The 19,597-nt window shown below is 38.3% G+C and overlaps 1 protein-coding gene across 5 annotated transcripts in view; it reads right to left on the bottom strand.

Moving 5' to 3' along the window:
* RAPGEF4 (Rap guanine nucleotide exchange factor 4) overlaps positions 1–19,597 on the bottom strand; it is a 139,296-nt gene that overhangs the window by 50,479 nt on the left and 69,220 nt on the right. For 4 of the 5 annotated variants that reach the window (XM_057363657.1, XM_057363658.1, XM_057363662.1 and 1 more), the window contains 3 exons: positions 2,883–2,936; positions 2,479–2,585; positions 748–869 (listed from right to left, as the gene is read on the bottom strand). In XM_057363657.1, the coding sequence (XP_057219640.1) occupies positions 748–869; positions 2,479–2,585; positions 2,883–2,936 (283 nt within the window). The remainder of the gene's footprint in view (positions 1–747; positions 870–2,478; positions 2,586–2,882; positions 2,937–19,597) is intronic. The other variant, XM_057363660.1, reaches the window with a different exon arrangement.

Genomic DNA, 19,597 nt, shown 5'->3' with positions numbered 1-19,597 from the left:
AAGCTAGTGCCCTTAGGTAAGGGAGCAATGGAAACCATATACCTTCCTAGTATGGAAATTTGTCCCTGGGATATGGGAAGCACAACAGAAGATAAATRGAAGTTTACTGTAATAGAGCTGCTCTTCTGAATTTAATAAAGATGTATGTGCAAAGCTTCAAATATGAATATYGCTTTAGAAACCGACTCTTTTGAGGGCCATAATATCCAGTTACTGACTAAATCCTGCCAAATGGAAACTGAAAGTCAATGTAAAATGCAATCAGAAAGCTAACATAAAATCCCAGATCTCTGCACTGGAATATCTAGTGTGCTGAATTTGGGGACCCATCCAAAACCAATGGAAATCATTCCAAAATGATGGGTCTCATCAAACACAAATACTCACACTCCCTTCCAAACACTGCAAATCTTTGATGAAGGTTAGTTTTATGTATCATAATACATCCCTTGGTTTTGGCCGGAGTGCTACTCAGCTCTTGCAAAATAAGCACAAGCCAGGGTACTCCTAAGCATAGAATTATCATTATAAATTGTTTATTTATAATGCAATGTGCTCAGAAGCTTAAAAAGTATACTGGTAGAAAAAAGTAAGTAATACTGTATGTTGCACTTRCACTTATGAACGAACAGGCTGCTCTGCAGCATTTCTTTTGGGCTCATGATCCCTTTTTTTCATGAAAAAGAACTACAGAGGCGTTGATGTCACACACCACTTGTATTTTAGTCAAGATGCTGATTATCTTACCATGGTTAAGAACACCTTCTTCCAGCAGTACTTGCCACATGCCAACAGCCTGGGTTCGTAAATGGACACAAGGACTTTGCTGCATCATCCAGTCCACTAGTTCTGTCCCCACACAGCATTGCCTGAAGGACAATAAGATGAACAGACAGGAATGAAAAGGAAGCTGGCCAAGACAGAGACTGCAYACAGTGACTGTCAAGAACAGTGATCTTAAACTCTGTATAAAATTAGTCAAATCTCCCGACAGAAAATATCGTGTCACTGTCTGCATGTACATGCTTGAAATACCAGTGAAGSTGTTCAGTTCTGAGAGAATCACCTTAGCAAAATAAGTGTTTTGAGAAATGAAGAGTTCAGAGGATCAAACTGAGCCTGTGACACCCGGTACAAATACCTATACCACCACTGCAATAACCTCCAACCCAGTTTTCAAAAGAAACATCTGTATATAATGGGATACTAAAAAGCTCGTGCTTTTTAGATCCTGCAAGAAAACRGTAACTTAATACTGTAAAAGTTATGACAACGCAGCCTCCACAGRAAGAGTGAGTGCTGTGAGGGTGTTCCTGCATTTGTAACCAAACTTCTGTCACACTGTGGAGACATGGGTTTTGGAGCAGTGATCCYGAGGCTCTCTCATACTAAGTCTTGGTCACCTTGCACCTCCTGACTGAGCCAGAGGCAGACAACAGCAAGCCTYAGGTTCTAGAGAACACCCAAAGAGGGGTAAAAAAGCAAAAAGCCACATGGTCACTTGGTAAAATTCTTTATCATAACACTTCCTAGCTCAGCAGAACAGCAAGAGTTTTCCCAGTTATGTGGGAAAGAAAGTGGTGCATTTGTTTGGACCAGCACTGCTCCTCATTTATCATACATGCTCTTTTTTCTTCTAGAACCATCAGTGATGTTACATTGTGACGTATTCTCAAATCAACTCACAAGCTCCAAATACCTTTGCATATTAAATACAYTTTGGGCTGAAATATGGAAAATCAATGCATTTATTGCAAATGAAGATCAACAGCACATGATTTACTATTTAGAAAAAGATACACTCAGACTTAAAAATAATTTTTACCTAAATACACTCTGATCAATGCACTAGGTATTTGGTTTAAACGTTTGACAGTAAAACCAGTTGATTGGTTTTTAAGCCACCAGTAGATAGATCCTGACATCTTGCAGTCAGATTTCTATTCTACAAGTGCCATTGTTATTCCACTTCAGCAAGACTGCGCTGCCACCAGCAGGAAGATAMGGAAGCCTGGCAATACACTGAAAAAAATTTAATAGAGCAGCAAATCTACATAAGGAATGTTTATCACCAGGTGAATTTTCAGAACTCCACAGTGAGCAAGACTGCGGTAGCAATCAGTTCAGGAACATAATATATTAATGAACTTTTCTATTATCTCTTACTGATATACTAAGAGAACAGAATCTACATTTTAACTTGATATTACACAGAATATTCCAGCTAACTATGTTATTAACTTTGGAAGAGTTTTTGTATGTGAATGCTCTGTTCACAATCATGGACTCAATTTCCAGTCAAATTAYTTCAGAAAGGATTTACCAGGCCCATTAAAGACGGGATAACATCCAACTGAAATAGCATCACACAATAATTTCAGACCTTTTGAGACCTGCAACTATGGTAAGGCATAAATGACAGATCAAAGAATGGCAGGCATAAAAATTCAGAGATCTCTATACAATCAGCTCACACACCTGTAAGTCTTCAGATGGTATTTACGATCTCTTATCATGTGAGGAGCTCGGGACAGAATTGTATTCCGCAAAACCTTTCCAGCTCTGAGGATCTTTTCTGAAGGAACCTTGGTGACCATGGAGGAAAAAAAAGACCAAGACAAACATATTTTAAACTTTCTGGAATACTCTGTACTGCCTTCTGCCAAACAAAACACAAATGCTCTTTTCCCTGAATTAAAAGTCCTCTTGCACAGAGGCTTACTTTTGCAGAGCAATGCAGTATGTATTTGGGATTTTAAGTTTCACATACTTATCACATCTAACAGAAAGCATCACTTCAGCTGGTTTATATCACACTGCTGGATATAGTTATTTCCATTTGTCTAATGGCCTGGCTCTACAGCTCACCTATGTTCTATTACCTGTGTAATGGTTTTAGTAGGATGATGTGGGATGTGAGGATCAATAAGAGGTGTCTGAAAAATAAAATGAAATTAAATAGTTTTTAAAGGTTGACCAAAAAAATCAAATAAAGACTAAAGTAAAAAAAAAAAAAAAAAAAAAAAAAAAAAAAAAAAAAAAAAAAAAAAAAAAAAAAAAAAAGCAAATGAAAAAGCTATAATAACAAAGAATGTTGTCTAAGTTCAAGCTCTGTCCAGGAGATACGAATAGAAAAAAATCTTCTGAAGACATCCTAAAGACAAACGTAGTTGCTGAGGCTCAGCAAATTAAAACAGTGACATGACAGGTGACAATGAATAACAAATCTATGCTGAACTTGGTAAAGCACTAATGAATTGTGTGGTGACCAAATCAGTGGTYCCACCAGATGTGAGCCCATGCAGACACAGTTAGCTGTTCCTCCACACCACAGAGTTCTTCCATATGCGCCTGCTTTGCCATTCAACCCCCCACCAAGAAAATTTTCTCCTCCTTCAGCACGTTTTTATATCCAGCTCTTTTCTCCCTTTCAGCATAGCACAAGAAACAGGAATGGAGATAGAACTCTCCTTCCACTATCCATGTTTTCTAAATTCTCACCAGGCWGAGCTGGCAACCCTTTTATAGCCACTCTCTGAAATGCAGAGGCACACAGGCCAYTCACAGGGATCCAGCCAAGGACCTGCACAAAGGGGCTAGTGAAGGAAAAAGAAAAGAACAAAGCAGGTGGCTTGGTTCTACAAAGGGAGGAATGAAAGGGAAGACTATGAGGGCTCTACAGGGGAGAAGGAGAGAAGGGGATGAGAGAAATGGGAAAACAGACACATAACAAACAGGTGAAAGGGGCAGACAGGGAGCACATGGCACAACACTGAGGAAAAAGTAAAGTGGAAGGTTAAAGGACAATAGAAATGGAAACAAAGGAGAACAAAGCCAAACTTCAGCAGTCACCTCCAAATGGGAAGACATTTTGCTTTATTGGGCCTGATAGTTAGCATCATGGACCAAATTCACTTTGATTGTGCAGTATCAGGAGACACAACACAAATGCTGACTTTGCTGACACTCTGGGCTTGCTGCCAGCAGAGCATCTCGAGCACAGAGGTCTCCCACAAGGACAGGACTCTGCACCCTGGCCCATGGCAGCCAGGGCTCCCTCATACCCCGAGGGCAAAGCCAGCCAGGGCAGAGGTGTGGTGAAACATGAGCCATGTACTTCTGGGTTGCCAGGTTTCCTAAAGCTGGGCAGCTGTCCATGAGCTCCCACGGGATTTTCAGGATGTGACAAAGTCCTTGTAGTAATCAAACAGTGCTAAGAGCTAAGAATGCACCAGGAAACCCTAGGTTAACTGTGAAGGAATGAGGAAAATGAGAGAAGCATATGACAGAAATCAATAATCTTAACGTAGAGACACATATATGGAAACCAATACAAAGTCTTTTGTTTCTTCTCACACCTTAAAAGAAGTCTCTGAAAAGGCAAATCGATACAATTAAAATGGGATTCTCTACTTTTCTCATTAATAAGTCCACAATTTTTCACAGACTCAGTTAAATTACAAACATTTCTGTCCAGCCAGAAGGGCAGTAGCACATCCCTCAATATTTCCTGGTTTCTGGAACTGTGTAGAGCCTGCTCTGGATAGTCCTGATTTGCAATTAATGTATGCAAAGAATAGCAAAAATCTTTTTGAAGATGTTTCTAAGGAAAACAAAACCATTGAACAACAATCTCAAACAGTACAATATACGCAATCTAGTTTCCAGATTTTAATTCTAGCTAGAGATATACTAAAGGAGAGATAAAATGTGTAAGACAAAAATATAGGAGATTTTTAGAGCATTAGACTGGTGACAACAAATGCAAATTTTTGTTCTTTGGGAGGATTCATAAGGAATCTGTCAGGAGTGACACTGCTATAGTGTGCATGGGGCTCAGGGATGGACTCAATGCTTTCCTGAAGTAGATTTTAGCCTCAGTACATGGCACTGTGCAATTTCAGAGGACACCTTTACAGATCTAACAAGAGTTCAACCACAGGGTGGTGCTAAAAGAATCAATTAGTAATGGAGGTCCATGGCCAGTGTACCCGAGACAGCCATTCCTATCCAAAAGACATGCCCAGAAAAGAGGCCCCTAAAGTTACAGAAAGGCAGATTTCTCTGCCTTTCAAAGCTGCTGCAGTGAGCTCTGGCTGCACTGGTGATCAGMTGAAATGCAATAAATGGAAACGCAGGGCTTGGACTGAGTTTGCTATATAAAGGCAAGACACATTTCAAAGGCAGAGAAATGTAACATCAGTTAGTTGGGAGCTACAGGATTCCAGCAACAACTTCTCATCTGAAAAAAAAATTGATTCTGTAAGGGATAGTCACAGCTTGGGTGAAGACCAAGAATTGTTTTGTGATTCGTTACAATCCTGGATCTTCCATTAAGGGACACTTAGAAACCACTTAAAAAAAAAAAGAAAGAAAGTATATCTCCCTATAAAACAGCAGAGAGTGAGGAGAATGTTTAATTGCCTTCTTAATATATCCTAGTATCTTTAAAGTATGTATGAGACTACAGTACACACATGTGGCACAGAGGTCCTTGATGAGCACATTTTTCAGGACTTTGAAATAAGGGATAAGTTATCAGGCAAAGGGCTCAGATAAGCAAGYCAATTACAATAGTTTACAATCAGTACTCATCTCCTGGCCACAGGAGTGACCAGTGTACCTGCTTTGAGTGTTCCTTCAGTGTGAGATCACAGCAATACCACCTTGAATTTCAGCTACACCATTGCCTTTCCAACTAGTGCACACTCAAAGAGTTTACTATGACCTGYAGACCCTCCCTGTCAGGGAGGAGGTCATATGGGTCTGGAGGGTAGAGAAGGGAAAGCTGCTGGTGTTGGTAGGGGAAAGCAGAAAATTATTATGAGAAACTATGGTAAAAAGGCTTTTAGCATTAACATTGACAAACTCCCTATCGGTACATTTATGGATTCACATCTGAGCCTTTCAACAAACCCTTCACAAAGCCAGTCACAAAACTCCCTATGTAAATTGGGGTGAAGCAGAGAAAGTAATAATTTTAGCCTCCATTCCTTTCAAGATTCAAATATTTATGCATGAGAGCAATACTACCGATTTTAATAGGACTATTCATGTGTGTAATTTTATGCACACGTTTAATCTGTGGAGAAATAGGCCTTGGATTTCAACCACAGGGCAAGGCCTGTCTTTATTTTGGTGTTTCTTACATCACTGAGCAAGCCATATGCAAACAAATAAATAATAAAATGAATAATAATAATAGAGACCTACATTAGAYCTGTATTTGTCAACTTACTTAAATCTGCTAAATAAAATCTAAGAACATCTCTTATAAAAATAGATTTTTTTATTCCTCTTGTTAAATAGCTGTAAAGGGATGTTTCTGAGCCTTTACAAATGAATGAATGCTTTAGATCRACAGCAATTTGGATCTATAAAATCTAGTGATGTAGGGGACTTAATTTACTACTCTCTAATGCAAACACAGGAAATATGTATCGCAAAGAACGAAGATGAAATAAAATAAAAGCCAATGCATCACCTTTTTCACATGACCTCAGTGTAGCTCATCTCTGAACAAAGAACAAGTTTCAGTATTGATTGGAGTTAACCACAGCATGTTACCAAGGTGATCAGATAAACCTGTGCACTACTGTTGATCCCTTTATTTTCAACTGGGGCACTGAAAARAATTGCAAGTGACATCTGTTTTCCTGCTGGCTGGCAGGGGGATGCAGAAGAAACAAAGGACAAAAGCCACACAAGTTGAAAGGTGTCAGCAGCAGCAGCCACATCACTAAGAGGTCTGTTTGTTTTACATCCTCAGTGTTTACCACTCTTGGTGATTTATGGTCTAATCCAAATCCCACTGAAATCACTGGGAAGTCCCTAATTGACTCAATGAATTTTGAGTCAGGCCCATAGTATCTGATTTTCCTAAGTTTATTTCTAGGAGCAGAGCATCTTTAGTTCTTACTGGTTCCAAATGACTCCTGATGCCTTCTGATGGCTACCATTTTTGACTGACATTTGAGTATCTTTGTATACATCTCCGAAAGACTCCCAGCACCCTGTCTGGTTGACACGGGAGGAAATAAAATACAAAAAAACACCATTCCCACAATATCGGCAAAATTATAGCCAGTCAGTAGGATACAACTGACAATTTGCCACAGTCCCCACAATCCTCCCACACAACACCTCCCACCTCTACTCTTGCCTTCTTTCTCAATTTTTTTTTTTTGAAATGTCATCTATTTGAGCTGCTTCAGACCAAAGGCAGAGTTAAGAGTTCCAAAGATGAAGTAAAGATAACTCTTTTTTCCAAYACAAGTTATTATTTCCAGCACTAGAAAATAACCATATAACAGGGATAAAGCTGAGCATACAGTATCATAGCTTTTGGAGTGCATTTTTGGCTGGAAAGCAGTCTTTAAGTATCATGAAGTTAACTCCATTGGTCCTATTTCCAGCTGCAGAGAAGGAGTGTCTATGCAGACTGAACCAACTCTGTAGGTGACTTAGCAATACTTGACAATTAACAAAGGACAAATTACCCAGGAAAATCACTTGTTTAAAAAGCACCAGTCCAGACAGTCTCAAATTGTACTATCACAATATCTTCAAACCACTCATGCTCACAGAAGACAACCATTCTAGTTTCTTAAAAAACATCTGAAAACAGCAAAATGGGGAGAATGACAATGTATGAATGGATGAACACACAGTCTCAGGATGTTAGCAAAATTATGGAAAAAATAGTAAAATTTAAAAAATATTCTAAGTTTCATAAAGCTATAGCACCTCTAATCCAAAAACCCATAATCTAACTACAAACTAAACAAAACAGCCTAGTAGAAATTTTCAGGACTGGTGGTTAAAGACAGCTCAGTTTTATTCTGTTTTTCTGACAGCATGACCTTACTCAAATCACCTAATCAGAATGTGTTTCATTTTCTCCTTTTTGTAGAGAGGAATACTAATAATTTCAACTTTTGTAAAATGCTTTGAATACTGCAAATGGGCTACTATCAAAATATTCAGAGCAATGATGACTGTTTAAAAATCGATATTCTTTAAATGTAATACAATGTGAAGACTATGCTGTATTTTAAAATACATTCTAAAATTGCTTTTCTTCAGTAATCTACATTTTTAATAGCATAAACAGGAAAATGTRTTCCTTTAAATTCTCAAATATTCAGTGTAGCAAATTTATTTCAGAAAGTTAAATTGAAATCACATTATTAACGTTTCTACAATGTTTCCTTGACAAACTATAAATGTCCATCCTTTTAACACAAAATGATTCAGCCATTACCAAAAATGATACCTCACTGTGAATGTCAAAGGGAGAAAGAATATTGAAACAGACTATGACCAGCGCACAAAACCCCCCAGAACATGGCTAATGATGTCTTATTTTCCCGTCATTTTTCTACTTCCCTGCTACAATGAAACAGCTGCTGTAACTAAACTGCCTGTATTGAATAAAATGTCAGAAAATGCTAACTCTGCTGTGAGCATTCCCAATATTCTCACAGAGGTGTGACTACAGTTATCATAATGAATCTCAAACCTTCATTGTCAGGGTTTCTCTGCTCCTGCATTTCTTTAACCTAGGAAAGAATAAAACTTTTTTGTCTCTCACGCGAACTACTGGTTTCTTAGTATCCATTACTTTGAAAGTAACTTTACTTGAAACTATTTACTTCTTTAGAAACAACTATAATGACAAAGATTTTAAAAGTASAATAAATATTAGGCAGCAAGGTTACAAGTTTCTAAGGCTCACCCATGCTCTAGATACACAGCAGCCAGTCAAAAGGCAAGCTGGAGGGATGTTAAAGATTAATGAGCTTCTGCAGGATTTAATCCACTTATTTCCAGACACCTTTTTAACTCTTGCAAGCATCTCCTAGCTCCAAGAYTCCCAGAAGGTAACTGTCTAGAAAACAGGACTGGATGGGTTCTCCTATGTTTCAATTACATCCAGGTGCCAGAACTGCCTTCTGAGGACAAGAAAGTAAAATTTTAGATTAAGTGGTTTCATGTCAAACACAAGGGTGACAAAAYCTGGATGGAGTGTGAATTATAGTGTGAAACTGTGAACCTATTAAAATTAGTGGTAAAATCCTTGACTTCAGTGTAGTCAAAACACTACACAATTGAGGAGAGAGGACCACTGCCTCCTGGGTGACAGCAGTTTATGTAGTTGTTCCACCTCCTGAGTATTTCCACGTCTCCATGGTAAAATGGGGACAACAGTGTCTACTCACAATTTCAACAAATTATGAGAATAAACTACTGAAAACACTGCTRAGTGCTGTACCTGAAATCCTGGAAGTCTAGTGTCTGCAAATTCATGGTGGGCATTTTATGAGGATTTTTAACACAGAAAGGAAAGATCATCAAAGTGAGACAGGGCTAGAGGACATTGAAGGTTACTTCCTGAATTCCCTTGGGGAGGTCAGCAACAAGATAAAGCCACTGGCAAGTGGGCAAGAAAAGTTAATTTAAACCTGTTTTATGCTGCTTCTGGTGATTTCATGTTCCTTACTGTCCAAGTCCAGGACAGTGCATCATGTGAAAGTCCATGAAATGAAGAAACATGGAAGGAGTGCAGCACTCAGCCTCAGAGTCCAGCTTCTTTATCTAGTCCTCTTTCTTCTTCCTCTCATCCTTTCCAGAAAGCATTTTTTTCTAAAAATGAAACTGAGAAGGAATAATTTAACAATATCCAGAGCAACACCTTCTGGTGTCCTACTTCTTAGAAGRTTTTTAGTGATCTATACTGATGTTTTCCATCTATGTGGAATATATTTCCTAAAATGGTTAATGGTTGTTTCTGTCGTATCCAWAACATATATATATGGCTAGACCAGAACACATTTACAAAAAGCACGAACATTCTTCTTTCAGCCAAGTACTTCTCTACTTCAACCGTTTTAAGTCTTCTGTCATAAACATAAAAGAAACTTCAAGCACTTGTTTAATTTACATATTTGTGTGTCACTGGAAAAGATATGCATTCTGCTTTTGACAAATATCCACAAAACAACCTTCTTATCTTCCTTAAAACTTCTATTTCCCTTGATGTCTACAAAAAGCTTGTCAAAGTGGAGGGTGCTGATGTGCTGAACCATGCTACCCATCCTGTCTCTGACAAGATTCTGAGGCTGTGTAGAATAATGGCTTTTCTTTTATGGCAAAATCCAATCTGGTCTCACACACTTAACTAGCATGAAACCGTAACTGCTGTACTAGTTAATCAGTTCATTCAGTGTTCTTAAGATACAGTGTCAATAATTGTATTGATTAAAAACATGCAAAGGCATTTGGAATCAAATTATTGATCTAAACAAGACAGATCAATATTCACATTAATTCCATAATGCATTGGATATAATCAGTAAACAGAATACAAACATTTAGTTAATGTGCATCTGTGTGAACAGTAGMTATTCTCCAATTAAATACTACAAGAATAATGGTTTTAATTCCAGTCAATTATAACATAATATGATTTTAATTGGGAAATAGTAAATATTTCGTATTTGTGAATTTGCTTCTTCTCTCCTTCTAACTTTCTAYAGAGCTTGCTGCTGCCTAACTTGCTACTATTTAACCCAGGCCTGTTCATATTTTTCTTATTGTTTTCAATTTAGCTCACCGTCCCTGATCATTAGTGAGGGACAGACATTACTTAACATAATCTSAGATGCTTCTGTTGCTAAATGAATCTTTATTGCAACTTGAGAAAATAATTGGCTCTGCAAATACACATGGAAGACTGCAATGATTAACCCAAGATGGGTATGGAGAGGCGAAATTACTCTTCCTGACAYTTTCCCAAGCTAACCACATCTCTTTACATCCCAATCCACGACAGTATGTTTCTGAAAGAAATGACCTCTTTTTACCTCTCTCAGTATGTAGCCCAAGCTGTGTAAATTCTGTGATGTCTGGCTTTTAGSGATATCACAGAACCAGCCCCATCCTTGTGAAATGGAAAAGCACCTATTGTATGTATTTCATAATTTACACCCTTTTTCCTATTTCTATTTAATGTTGGCATTAATTTTCACATTATTGYTAGAAGTATTGCTTTGTTCAGCTGAAATTCTGTCCCCACCATCTGTCAACCACTCGCCACCTTTTTAAACAGAACTTAAAATCTTATTTGGTTTAATTGACTCTTTAGTGACCCTTAGTGATGCCTAAGGGTTTTTGCTTTTTATATATTTTTCATATACTTGTAGATTTGTAGACTGCTAATACAATTATATAGCTTTCAGTACTTTCCCTACCTTTTCTCTCACATTTTAGAACCATCAGGTAACCCGTCCTAAAACATTCCTGAAATTCTGTTTGGTCTTATTCTCAAGTCAAATAATTCTAACAAGGACACTCTATTTTGCACTAGAATTTAGAAGACATAGCAAGAAATGGGGCAAAGAAACCCCTGGAACAACTTCAAGGGGCAGACACAAGGGTGGGTTGCTGGGGCAAGTGGTTTCTCACTGAACGTACCTGCTAGATATACTAAATAATTAACCTTATAAAAATTGTAGAAATCCTTTATCACATGTGCACAGAGCCATATTTGTGCAACTGAAAGCTCTCATTAAAGAGTTGTTTTTTTGTATTATCACTCTTAACACCATTAGGAAAGATTTGTATTTTTATTCCAGGCAACATTAGTGGGTTGTATAAAGGGTAATTTAATGACTGCWGCACCATGTTAAGCAAATCACAGTATGAAAATGTTTGCTGTTCCAGAGAAATTTACTTACTATAATCCAAATCAGTTTGCCTGGAAATACTGAATACACATAGAGTATGCTCAGCTAACTTGTGTTTAAAAAAAAAAACAAAAAAAAAAACAAAGGAAGTTTTGTATGTAGGAATCTTCAGCTTCTCGATGATAGTTGGATAGGAGACTGTTCTGGGGAAAGGAAGAAACCCCTAAAGAACTTCTGGTATATTGAAGGCCAATATTATTGCAGATTGTCCAGTGCAACAAGGTCCCTTCCCAGGCACTAATCCAGGTTCTCTACCCCAAAACCCATAGCAGGAAAGCCAGACAGAACACAAAAGACAGCATTTCAAGATACTGAAGTAACTGAACAGAATAGCATTCAGGAGTTGTACCAAGGCAGCTCCCTGGTTTTCCTCTCCCCCAGTTTGGACCACCATACCAGGAAGACAGGAGAGCCATTGTACACAGGCCCAGGACTGCTGTCAGTGGATATGCATTTACAGCACCATTACAGCTTTGTCCACACAGGTTTTCCCAATATTGCCCTGGAATTCACAGCAGCTAACACTGACACTCAGCAGAGTGTGAACTGAATTGAGGGGAAACTAAAGGGAAAGAGGGGCTTGTCAGGCTCTTTTATCTTGTGGACTGCTACAGTTTTGTCAGTCAAGATAAGGAACTTTGTTCAGCCAGTAATAATAGGAATTTCTCAGGTTTGTTTCTGAGCATCAACTGAAAATCCCAAATCTAGACTAGCTTTGAATACAATTAAAAAAACTCAAGGGGAGGTAGTGAGAGGGAGCAAACACTTGCCTTGATCTGTGTAGGTATTACAGGAGTAACAGGAATAGAAATCTGATATTTATGATACAAATCTGTATTTAATCACAGGAGACTGAAATTGCAGAGATTAATTTGTAATTTAGCAGTGAAGTGCAAGAAAGCTACAAGCTGCCCTGACAAAGCGATCCCCTGTGAGCTCCCCCTCTGYTCCTGTGCAGCTGATGCAGGCAGAGATGCCAGCTCTGGGGCAGCAGTGTCAGTCCCCAGCAGTCCCACCCAGCAGTGCTCTGTGCCCAGATGTTCACAGCTGCACACAGATCCCAGCAGCCTCAAACAGGACCACTGCGGTCCATTGCCTCCCTGAATCCCACACTCAAGCCCTATCCTGTTGCTTGTGCTGGCCCTGGCCAGGAAGGTAATTTTCATTCAAAACTGAAGAAAGTTAAGCCCAGAAAAGAGGTTTATGTGTCTCTGACCRTTCTGCTCCCTTACCACCAGGCAGGCAGGAACATCAGTGTTATGAAGAGAGCAGGCATGTGCAGCTGGATGTTGGCAGAAGAGACACAGCAGAGGGCACATGGAAGAGGAAAAGCCCTACAGCCCTGGTACAGCTCATTGGAAGCTGCTGTAGAAGGGCTCTTCCCAGGYCCAAATGTGCTTTGCTCTGGCAGTGGATGCTCCACCATCTTCCTACTGCACAGCCACCCCCTACCTCTGCTTCTGGTGTCACTACTCTAAGGTGGGCTGGGTCACAAAATACGTTTGGGAGAAAAGTAACCATCTAAGCCGTTCTCCAAAAGGCTACAAGGAAAGAACAGCATGAGAGAAGAGAAAATTTACTTTAGGTTACTCAGATTCATACATTCCAAGTCACCTGCTATTAAGAGTGAGGATGGACAAAGCAGCACTASAAGTTTACAAAGACATAAGCATAATTCTTCTGTTAAGCAACTGGCTCTTTCTCCATACAGTAAATATTTAAGGTTATTATATAAATTGTTTATATATATAATTTAATTTCCTAAGACGAAAACAAGCATGTCTGAGTAAACCGAATTAAAAGCAGGGTAATAACCTGTATTGGAAACAAGTTGRGGTGGTTTAAATTTTATTTTGGAGTCTAAATTATGTATTCTTTTAATTTCTCTACTATTCCACTCAGCTACATGTATTTGTATTTCCTCACTAACTGCTATCTTCAATTTTAAGACAGCTGCACCACTGATGATAAAGCACACAAAGATCAAACRCGTCCACAATCTTGTGTCAAGCCTTCTTTCAGGAGGAAATTCACAAAAAGAATAAATAATGGAAGATATAAATCATAAATACCTCAACAGCACTTTCTCCTTAACCATCACTGGTGCTAACAGTCCTAATTACGTTTTCAGCTCTGCCACAGAGATCTGACATTTTTGCCTCTGCAATTCTGAGTCAGAATGGCTCTCAATGAGCTCCACAAACTGGACACTTGTGGTGCTATTTGTGTGCAGCCAGCASAACAGGCTTCTGCTCTCGACTAGCTAACAAAAGAAAAAGAACAAAGCATTGGACAGCTTTTAACCACTATTTATTAACCTCTCAAATTTTTGTCATCCATACACAAGCAAAAAAAGATGCTGCTAAATGATCAGATAAGATCAGACACATTGATTACTTCTTACTGACTCAGAACTATAATTGACTTTGTGGAATACCAATTTCCAGCATGCATTGCAGGACAGGCAGTCAAAATGCTCTGTGAGAAACAATATGAGTGATGAGGAAGAATCTGATTTTAAGATCCCTGATCCAATTGTTCTGCCAAACTTGAGAAAATAATTACAAGATTCAAAAAAATTMCTTTTGCTGTTTCAAATATAAGTGCCAAATGTGTTACTTGTATACGCTTGACTTGTCTGAAGACATGAACCTTGAAAGGGACTATCTTTTTTCTCAGTATAATTACCCACTCTTCCTGCCTTTCAACTGCAAGAGATAAATGGAGTATATGTGCATGTTTTTTAGAGGYTGGGACAGAATCTCACAAAAAAACAGCAGCAAGAAGCAAGACTCATCAAATGTGACTCCACAATATATATTATCAGACTGTCCTTGCAAGCAATGGCAGAAAATTGCCATTAGTAGGCTGTGTCCTCAGACAAGTGGAACTGAGAGTGATGCTCCTGTGGCAATATGGTCCCACACCTATTTCACAATACAGAGTACTTCACAAATTTTAGTTTTTTCTAGTATTTCTGCTATTTTTTTCCATTATTTAGTTATTTGTGTAAACTACAATAGCAACGCTCATTCAGCCAGGCAAGAGGAGTCTGAAAGGAAAAACATCTCTTCAGCCAAACWGCCTTCCCTGCACTACCCCAAGCACCTCCACAGCCCTTTTGTGAGGTTAGTCAGATGGGTTAGTACTTGATTACAATGCTACACTGAAAGAGGTCAGCAGCAGAAATTAGATCCCCTCCAAATTACAATTTTAACAAAGAAATATGTATCACTTAGTTTTGCATTTTTATATTGATTTCTGAACTTCTTCCTTCCACTTCCAGTGTCTCTTGGGATTATCAGACCAAGGACTGATCACAATAAGCTCCTCATCAGAAACATATCAACAACCAGGAAGCTCATGCCTTGCAATGTTCTAAGTAAACCAGCATCTTTCTGTTTGACAGTCACTCTATTTTTTCTCTGACTGCAAGCACTTTGTAGCAGAGGACTCCATCCCTACTTTGCACCACAGCACCCAAAGCAAACAAGAATTGCAAGGCTTTAGAATGCACACAAATTGCAATAAAGTCTGAATAAAAAAAAAAGAATAAAAATTAAAAGGAAAGAGGAGAGCATCAAAATAATGATAACAGTTTAAGGGGACTCTGCATTCATGTAAGTACTGTGAAGATCATATATATTAATATTCAGATGAAAAAGTCATTAAACTAAAAAATCATCCAGTTTAGGTCCAGAATTGATTTGAGTATACAGATTATTCTGCTGGTAACATAGGCAGTCCCTCCCTTTCCCATATCTCTCATTTTTCATCTTTTCTCTCCTCCCTCATGATAAAACCCACACTATCCTGACTTGGATCTTGCAGGTAGTTTCACTGACTCAGWCTTTGTAGCTCTTAAAGCAATATACAAATGCAGACACACCTTTCCAAGCTCAGTCTTCCATCACTGAGTCAAAGGCAGTAGCTGCTTCTGCAATGTTTTACAGCTGTGACAGGGAAGGAACAGCACCTCCTCTTTAAGTGCTGACAACTCAGCTGTACTGTTATTAGACACTAGTCACTATTTTTCCCATTATTCATCTTTTTCCAAGAGATAAATATGACAACTTGTTTATATTTTAAAACTGAAATACACCTACATGTATTTAGTACTCTGTTGTTACTGCTTCTAGAAAACAATGATAAAATTTACAATAGAGTATTCACTTAGGTCCTGTATTTTGCAAAATTCTGCTTTGTTTGCAAGAAGTTTCATTTAYCCACCAAGAGAAATCTTGCCTTCATCTCTTACCACTCTCACTATCATCACAGGCAGCTCAATTTATACTTAGAATCATCACAATGAAAACTCCTCAGTGTATATAGGAAGACCATATTTTTTTCATCTGATTTCATGAAAGGCCTTGGGGGATCCTTGAAATGAATCAATTATGCACTGAAGAGAATTAAGTTATCTTGACATGTACACACTTAAATAAAACACACAGGAACCTGGGCCAAGGACTCTGAATTTTTTCTCCACAGTGCAATGCTACTTGTTCCTTTAAAGTACTAGATCAGATGAGAATCACTCCCTATATCTGCAGGTTTCACACTGAGGCTRCTCTGGCTAGTTCTGTTTTGGTCTGCTCAACCATGGGATTAGATACAGCAGAAGAAACAGTTTCCAGTAGAAAATGCCATTAGAACCTCCAGAATTCAGGATACACAATGAAATCATGGAACACAGATACTTCACAGGTTATCMGGGAGCTGATTTGTTTAACAGAAGATGAGGTGTTGCAAGCTTTCCTTTGAGATATTGCTTTCACAGTGAGAAGGGAWGTCTGCAGCTGCATACCATCTCCAAGGCTGCAGCCAGAGACACCAAACCTTCCCTTGTGGCTCTGCAACAACTCAGTTTGTGCAAAGTCTACTAGGGTAAGTCAGCAGACTTACTAACAATTTTGTTTAGATTAAAGAGCTCTGCTGACATATAAAGACCTTCACATTTTTCATTATGAAGTTCCTTACTAACATAAGAAAAATGTATTTTTCACAGACTCCTACTCATGTCACACTCTTGTCTTTGTTATTTCCCCTGCCATAAGCTGTCATCATGTGACTCACCGCCAGGGACTATATGCAGAGCCCCTTCAGTAGCCAAAYTGTTAGACTGTGATAATGACTGAAACTTGAGCACTTTCACTTAGAGCAAAATGAGGAACTCGAACAGAYCTCTAGGAAAATTACTTTCATATATGTGAAACTGGTGCCAAAACGTTAGAGCAGTCCCTAAACACAATGGGTTCAACTAGGACTGCACGAAGATGCTATTTAGAAATATCTGCATTTTCATGCAATCACAGGAAACAAAAGGGAGTTATTTTTTAACTCTATGAAAATTTTGTAGAGAAAAACTGTCTGGAGCAGAGACCAAGAGAGAACAGAAATTAATGCATGGCTATCACTGGGCAGCTACATAAACTATCCATATAGAAAATAAGTTATCCTTTAACACTGTTTGCAYGTGGATGTTGGAGATGCTACAACTTTCAAACATGCACCTTGTCCATTGCGTTTTAATAGAACATGGCCTGCTTTCCTGCTCGGTCTTGTTTTTTGGCTCAAAATTTCATRAGCATGTGAAACATCTCCCTTAGAATTCTGCTAATGCTCTATCAAATTCCATATTTGACAATACACTGATTACATTAAAAGATGAGCTTTCCTTTTGGTCATCCAGGAAAAGTAAATTGAAATATAGGGGAAGCAGAAGTAAATGTTTGTGTTTATTGCTAGAGCAGCTAATGTAGTGAATGAACATGATTATTACTAGTATCTTGAATGGGTTTTTCAAGACTGCACCTTGTGAATTGCCATATTGTCTTTACAAACAGTATATGTTCAAATGCCCAGAGCTATACATAAGTGCTTGAAAATTGAAATAAGCGAATATTCATTTGCCTGGCAATGCTGAAATTGCAATATTTTGAGGATTAACTCTTGATTATGCCCTTTTATGTCCACTGAAAGATATTTATAATGTATTGCATTAAATGCATTTAAAGTTGATAAAAAAAGAAAATGTTTTCATAATCATCCTAATTATTCAAATACATAAAAAACATAAGCTACCTAAGTCTTATTGAAAATTCAGTAGAGACAGAAATCTATATTATACTATATCGAATTAACCAGGAAAGAAGACAGATGAAAAGGTGACATTCACRGAAGTATTGAAGCCCATTCGACAGGTGCTTTGGTATTCACAATACTTTGAAATAAATCACTTGTGATAAGATTTCAGTCTAGAGGAATTGTAAACATTATATGAAAAACATAAAGGGGATGTTTCAACCTGGAAGCTTCACAAACTCCATCCATTGTGTTTCTCGAATATTATTTCGTGCACAAGGGGGAGCTCCTGCAACTCTTTATCACAATAAAAACCTCAAGACAATACAGTGAACATAATGGAAAAATAATACAGGTTCTTCACCCAGTAGCAAGAATTACTGTATGAATCTACACAACTTAATCTGCTTGTATCTTCTGTGTTCAGTATGGTTTCCTCAGCACACAGGAGATGAAAAAGCACTTTCCCCCTTTCAGGATGTATGCTCTCAATGAAGAAGTTATATGTATGTTTTAAACAGTCACAAGGCGAAATTGCAAAAAAAGAAAGGCAGGATGGTTTTTGAAGTGAGCCATTGTTTTAATGAAGTATGTCACAGGTGGGCAGGTCATCAAAGTCTGTACCACAACACARATAAGAGGACTTTGTTAACACGGCTTAGTTAGCCCCCATTCTTGAAATACTYTGCTTTTGAGCACTTAATTTTTTAGCCTCCCTTTCAAGCAGAATTTTGTATGGCTTCCTGAGATTATGGGGGCTCTTTCAGCAAACTGCAATTTGGAGATTCTATAATGGAAAAGAATATAAAACTTCAGTTTGGATCTTTAGCAGGGTTAGAATTTTTTTTACTATCTACTACCTGAATAAGTAACTTATAAATCATAAATAAATCTTCTTTCTGTGTATCATTTCTATGCTTTCAGGCATCCACAGTTTGCCAAGGAGTTTAAGACATTTGCTGATGGCAGAAAATAGCATTCAGCACCACAGTCCATAAGAGGGTGGAGATTCTTGCTCCCAGTGGGGCTGTCCTCTTTTCCTGTCCACATTAATTCCTCTGTCTCTACAACTCATTCCTCCAGTACTCTCTTCTTTCAAACTATCTTATATSTCACATTTCCAGAGCAGATGGGCTATTTCTTAACTCAGTCCCTACTTGGGTACCACAGGAATGCCCAAKCAGCCCAGGAGAAAGACAAACAGTATAGGAATTCTGCACATAAAATGCCCACAGCCAGTGTGCACAAGTTTGCAGTGAAACTGCACCAAGCCTCTGGTGAGCCAGTTTGACTGACATTTCTCAATGTTGAACAATACAGTTATTTTTTAGGGGCTTGTAAATGGTACTCCTCACTGCATGAACAAGCCCCAAAAGTCAAACTTCTAGTCAAAAGTACAGGATTCCTAGTGGGAAAAACTATTTAGTATGTGCTATGTATTTTCCTCCAGCTCAATGTCATACAGATTTGATCCATTTCAATTTAAAAATCAGCCAGGAGCATACTCTCAGCATGGCGAATCCAGCACCAACAGTGAAAAAGTGGCCAAATTGTAAGAATAGTGTCCTGTAGTGGGAAGCATCACACAACCCTGCTGCCAGCTCTGCTGGTAATATATGGAACCAGGACCATTACCTGTTCTGCTGCACGCTGGAACATGACTTCCCCTGTGTTCTAAGTACTCTTCTGTATCTTTTCCAAAAATGTATTTGAAATTATTATTGATTTTGTAATTTTGGCTTCAGGGTTATATTCATCTCATATAT

Source organism: Malurus melanocephalus, unplaced genomic scaffold, assembly GCF_030028575.1.
Source record: "Malurus melanocephalus ecotype Western Australia unplaced genomic scaffold, MMel_1.1 scaffold_30, whole genome shotgun sequence".
Taxonomy (NCBI): domain Eukaryota; kingdom Metazoa; phylum Chordata; class Aves; order Passeriformes; family Maluridae; genus Malurus; species Malurus melanocephalus.
This window is presented reverse-complemented; position numbering and strand designations above follow the sequence as displayed.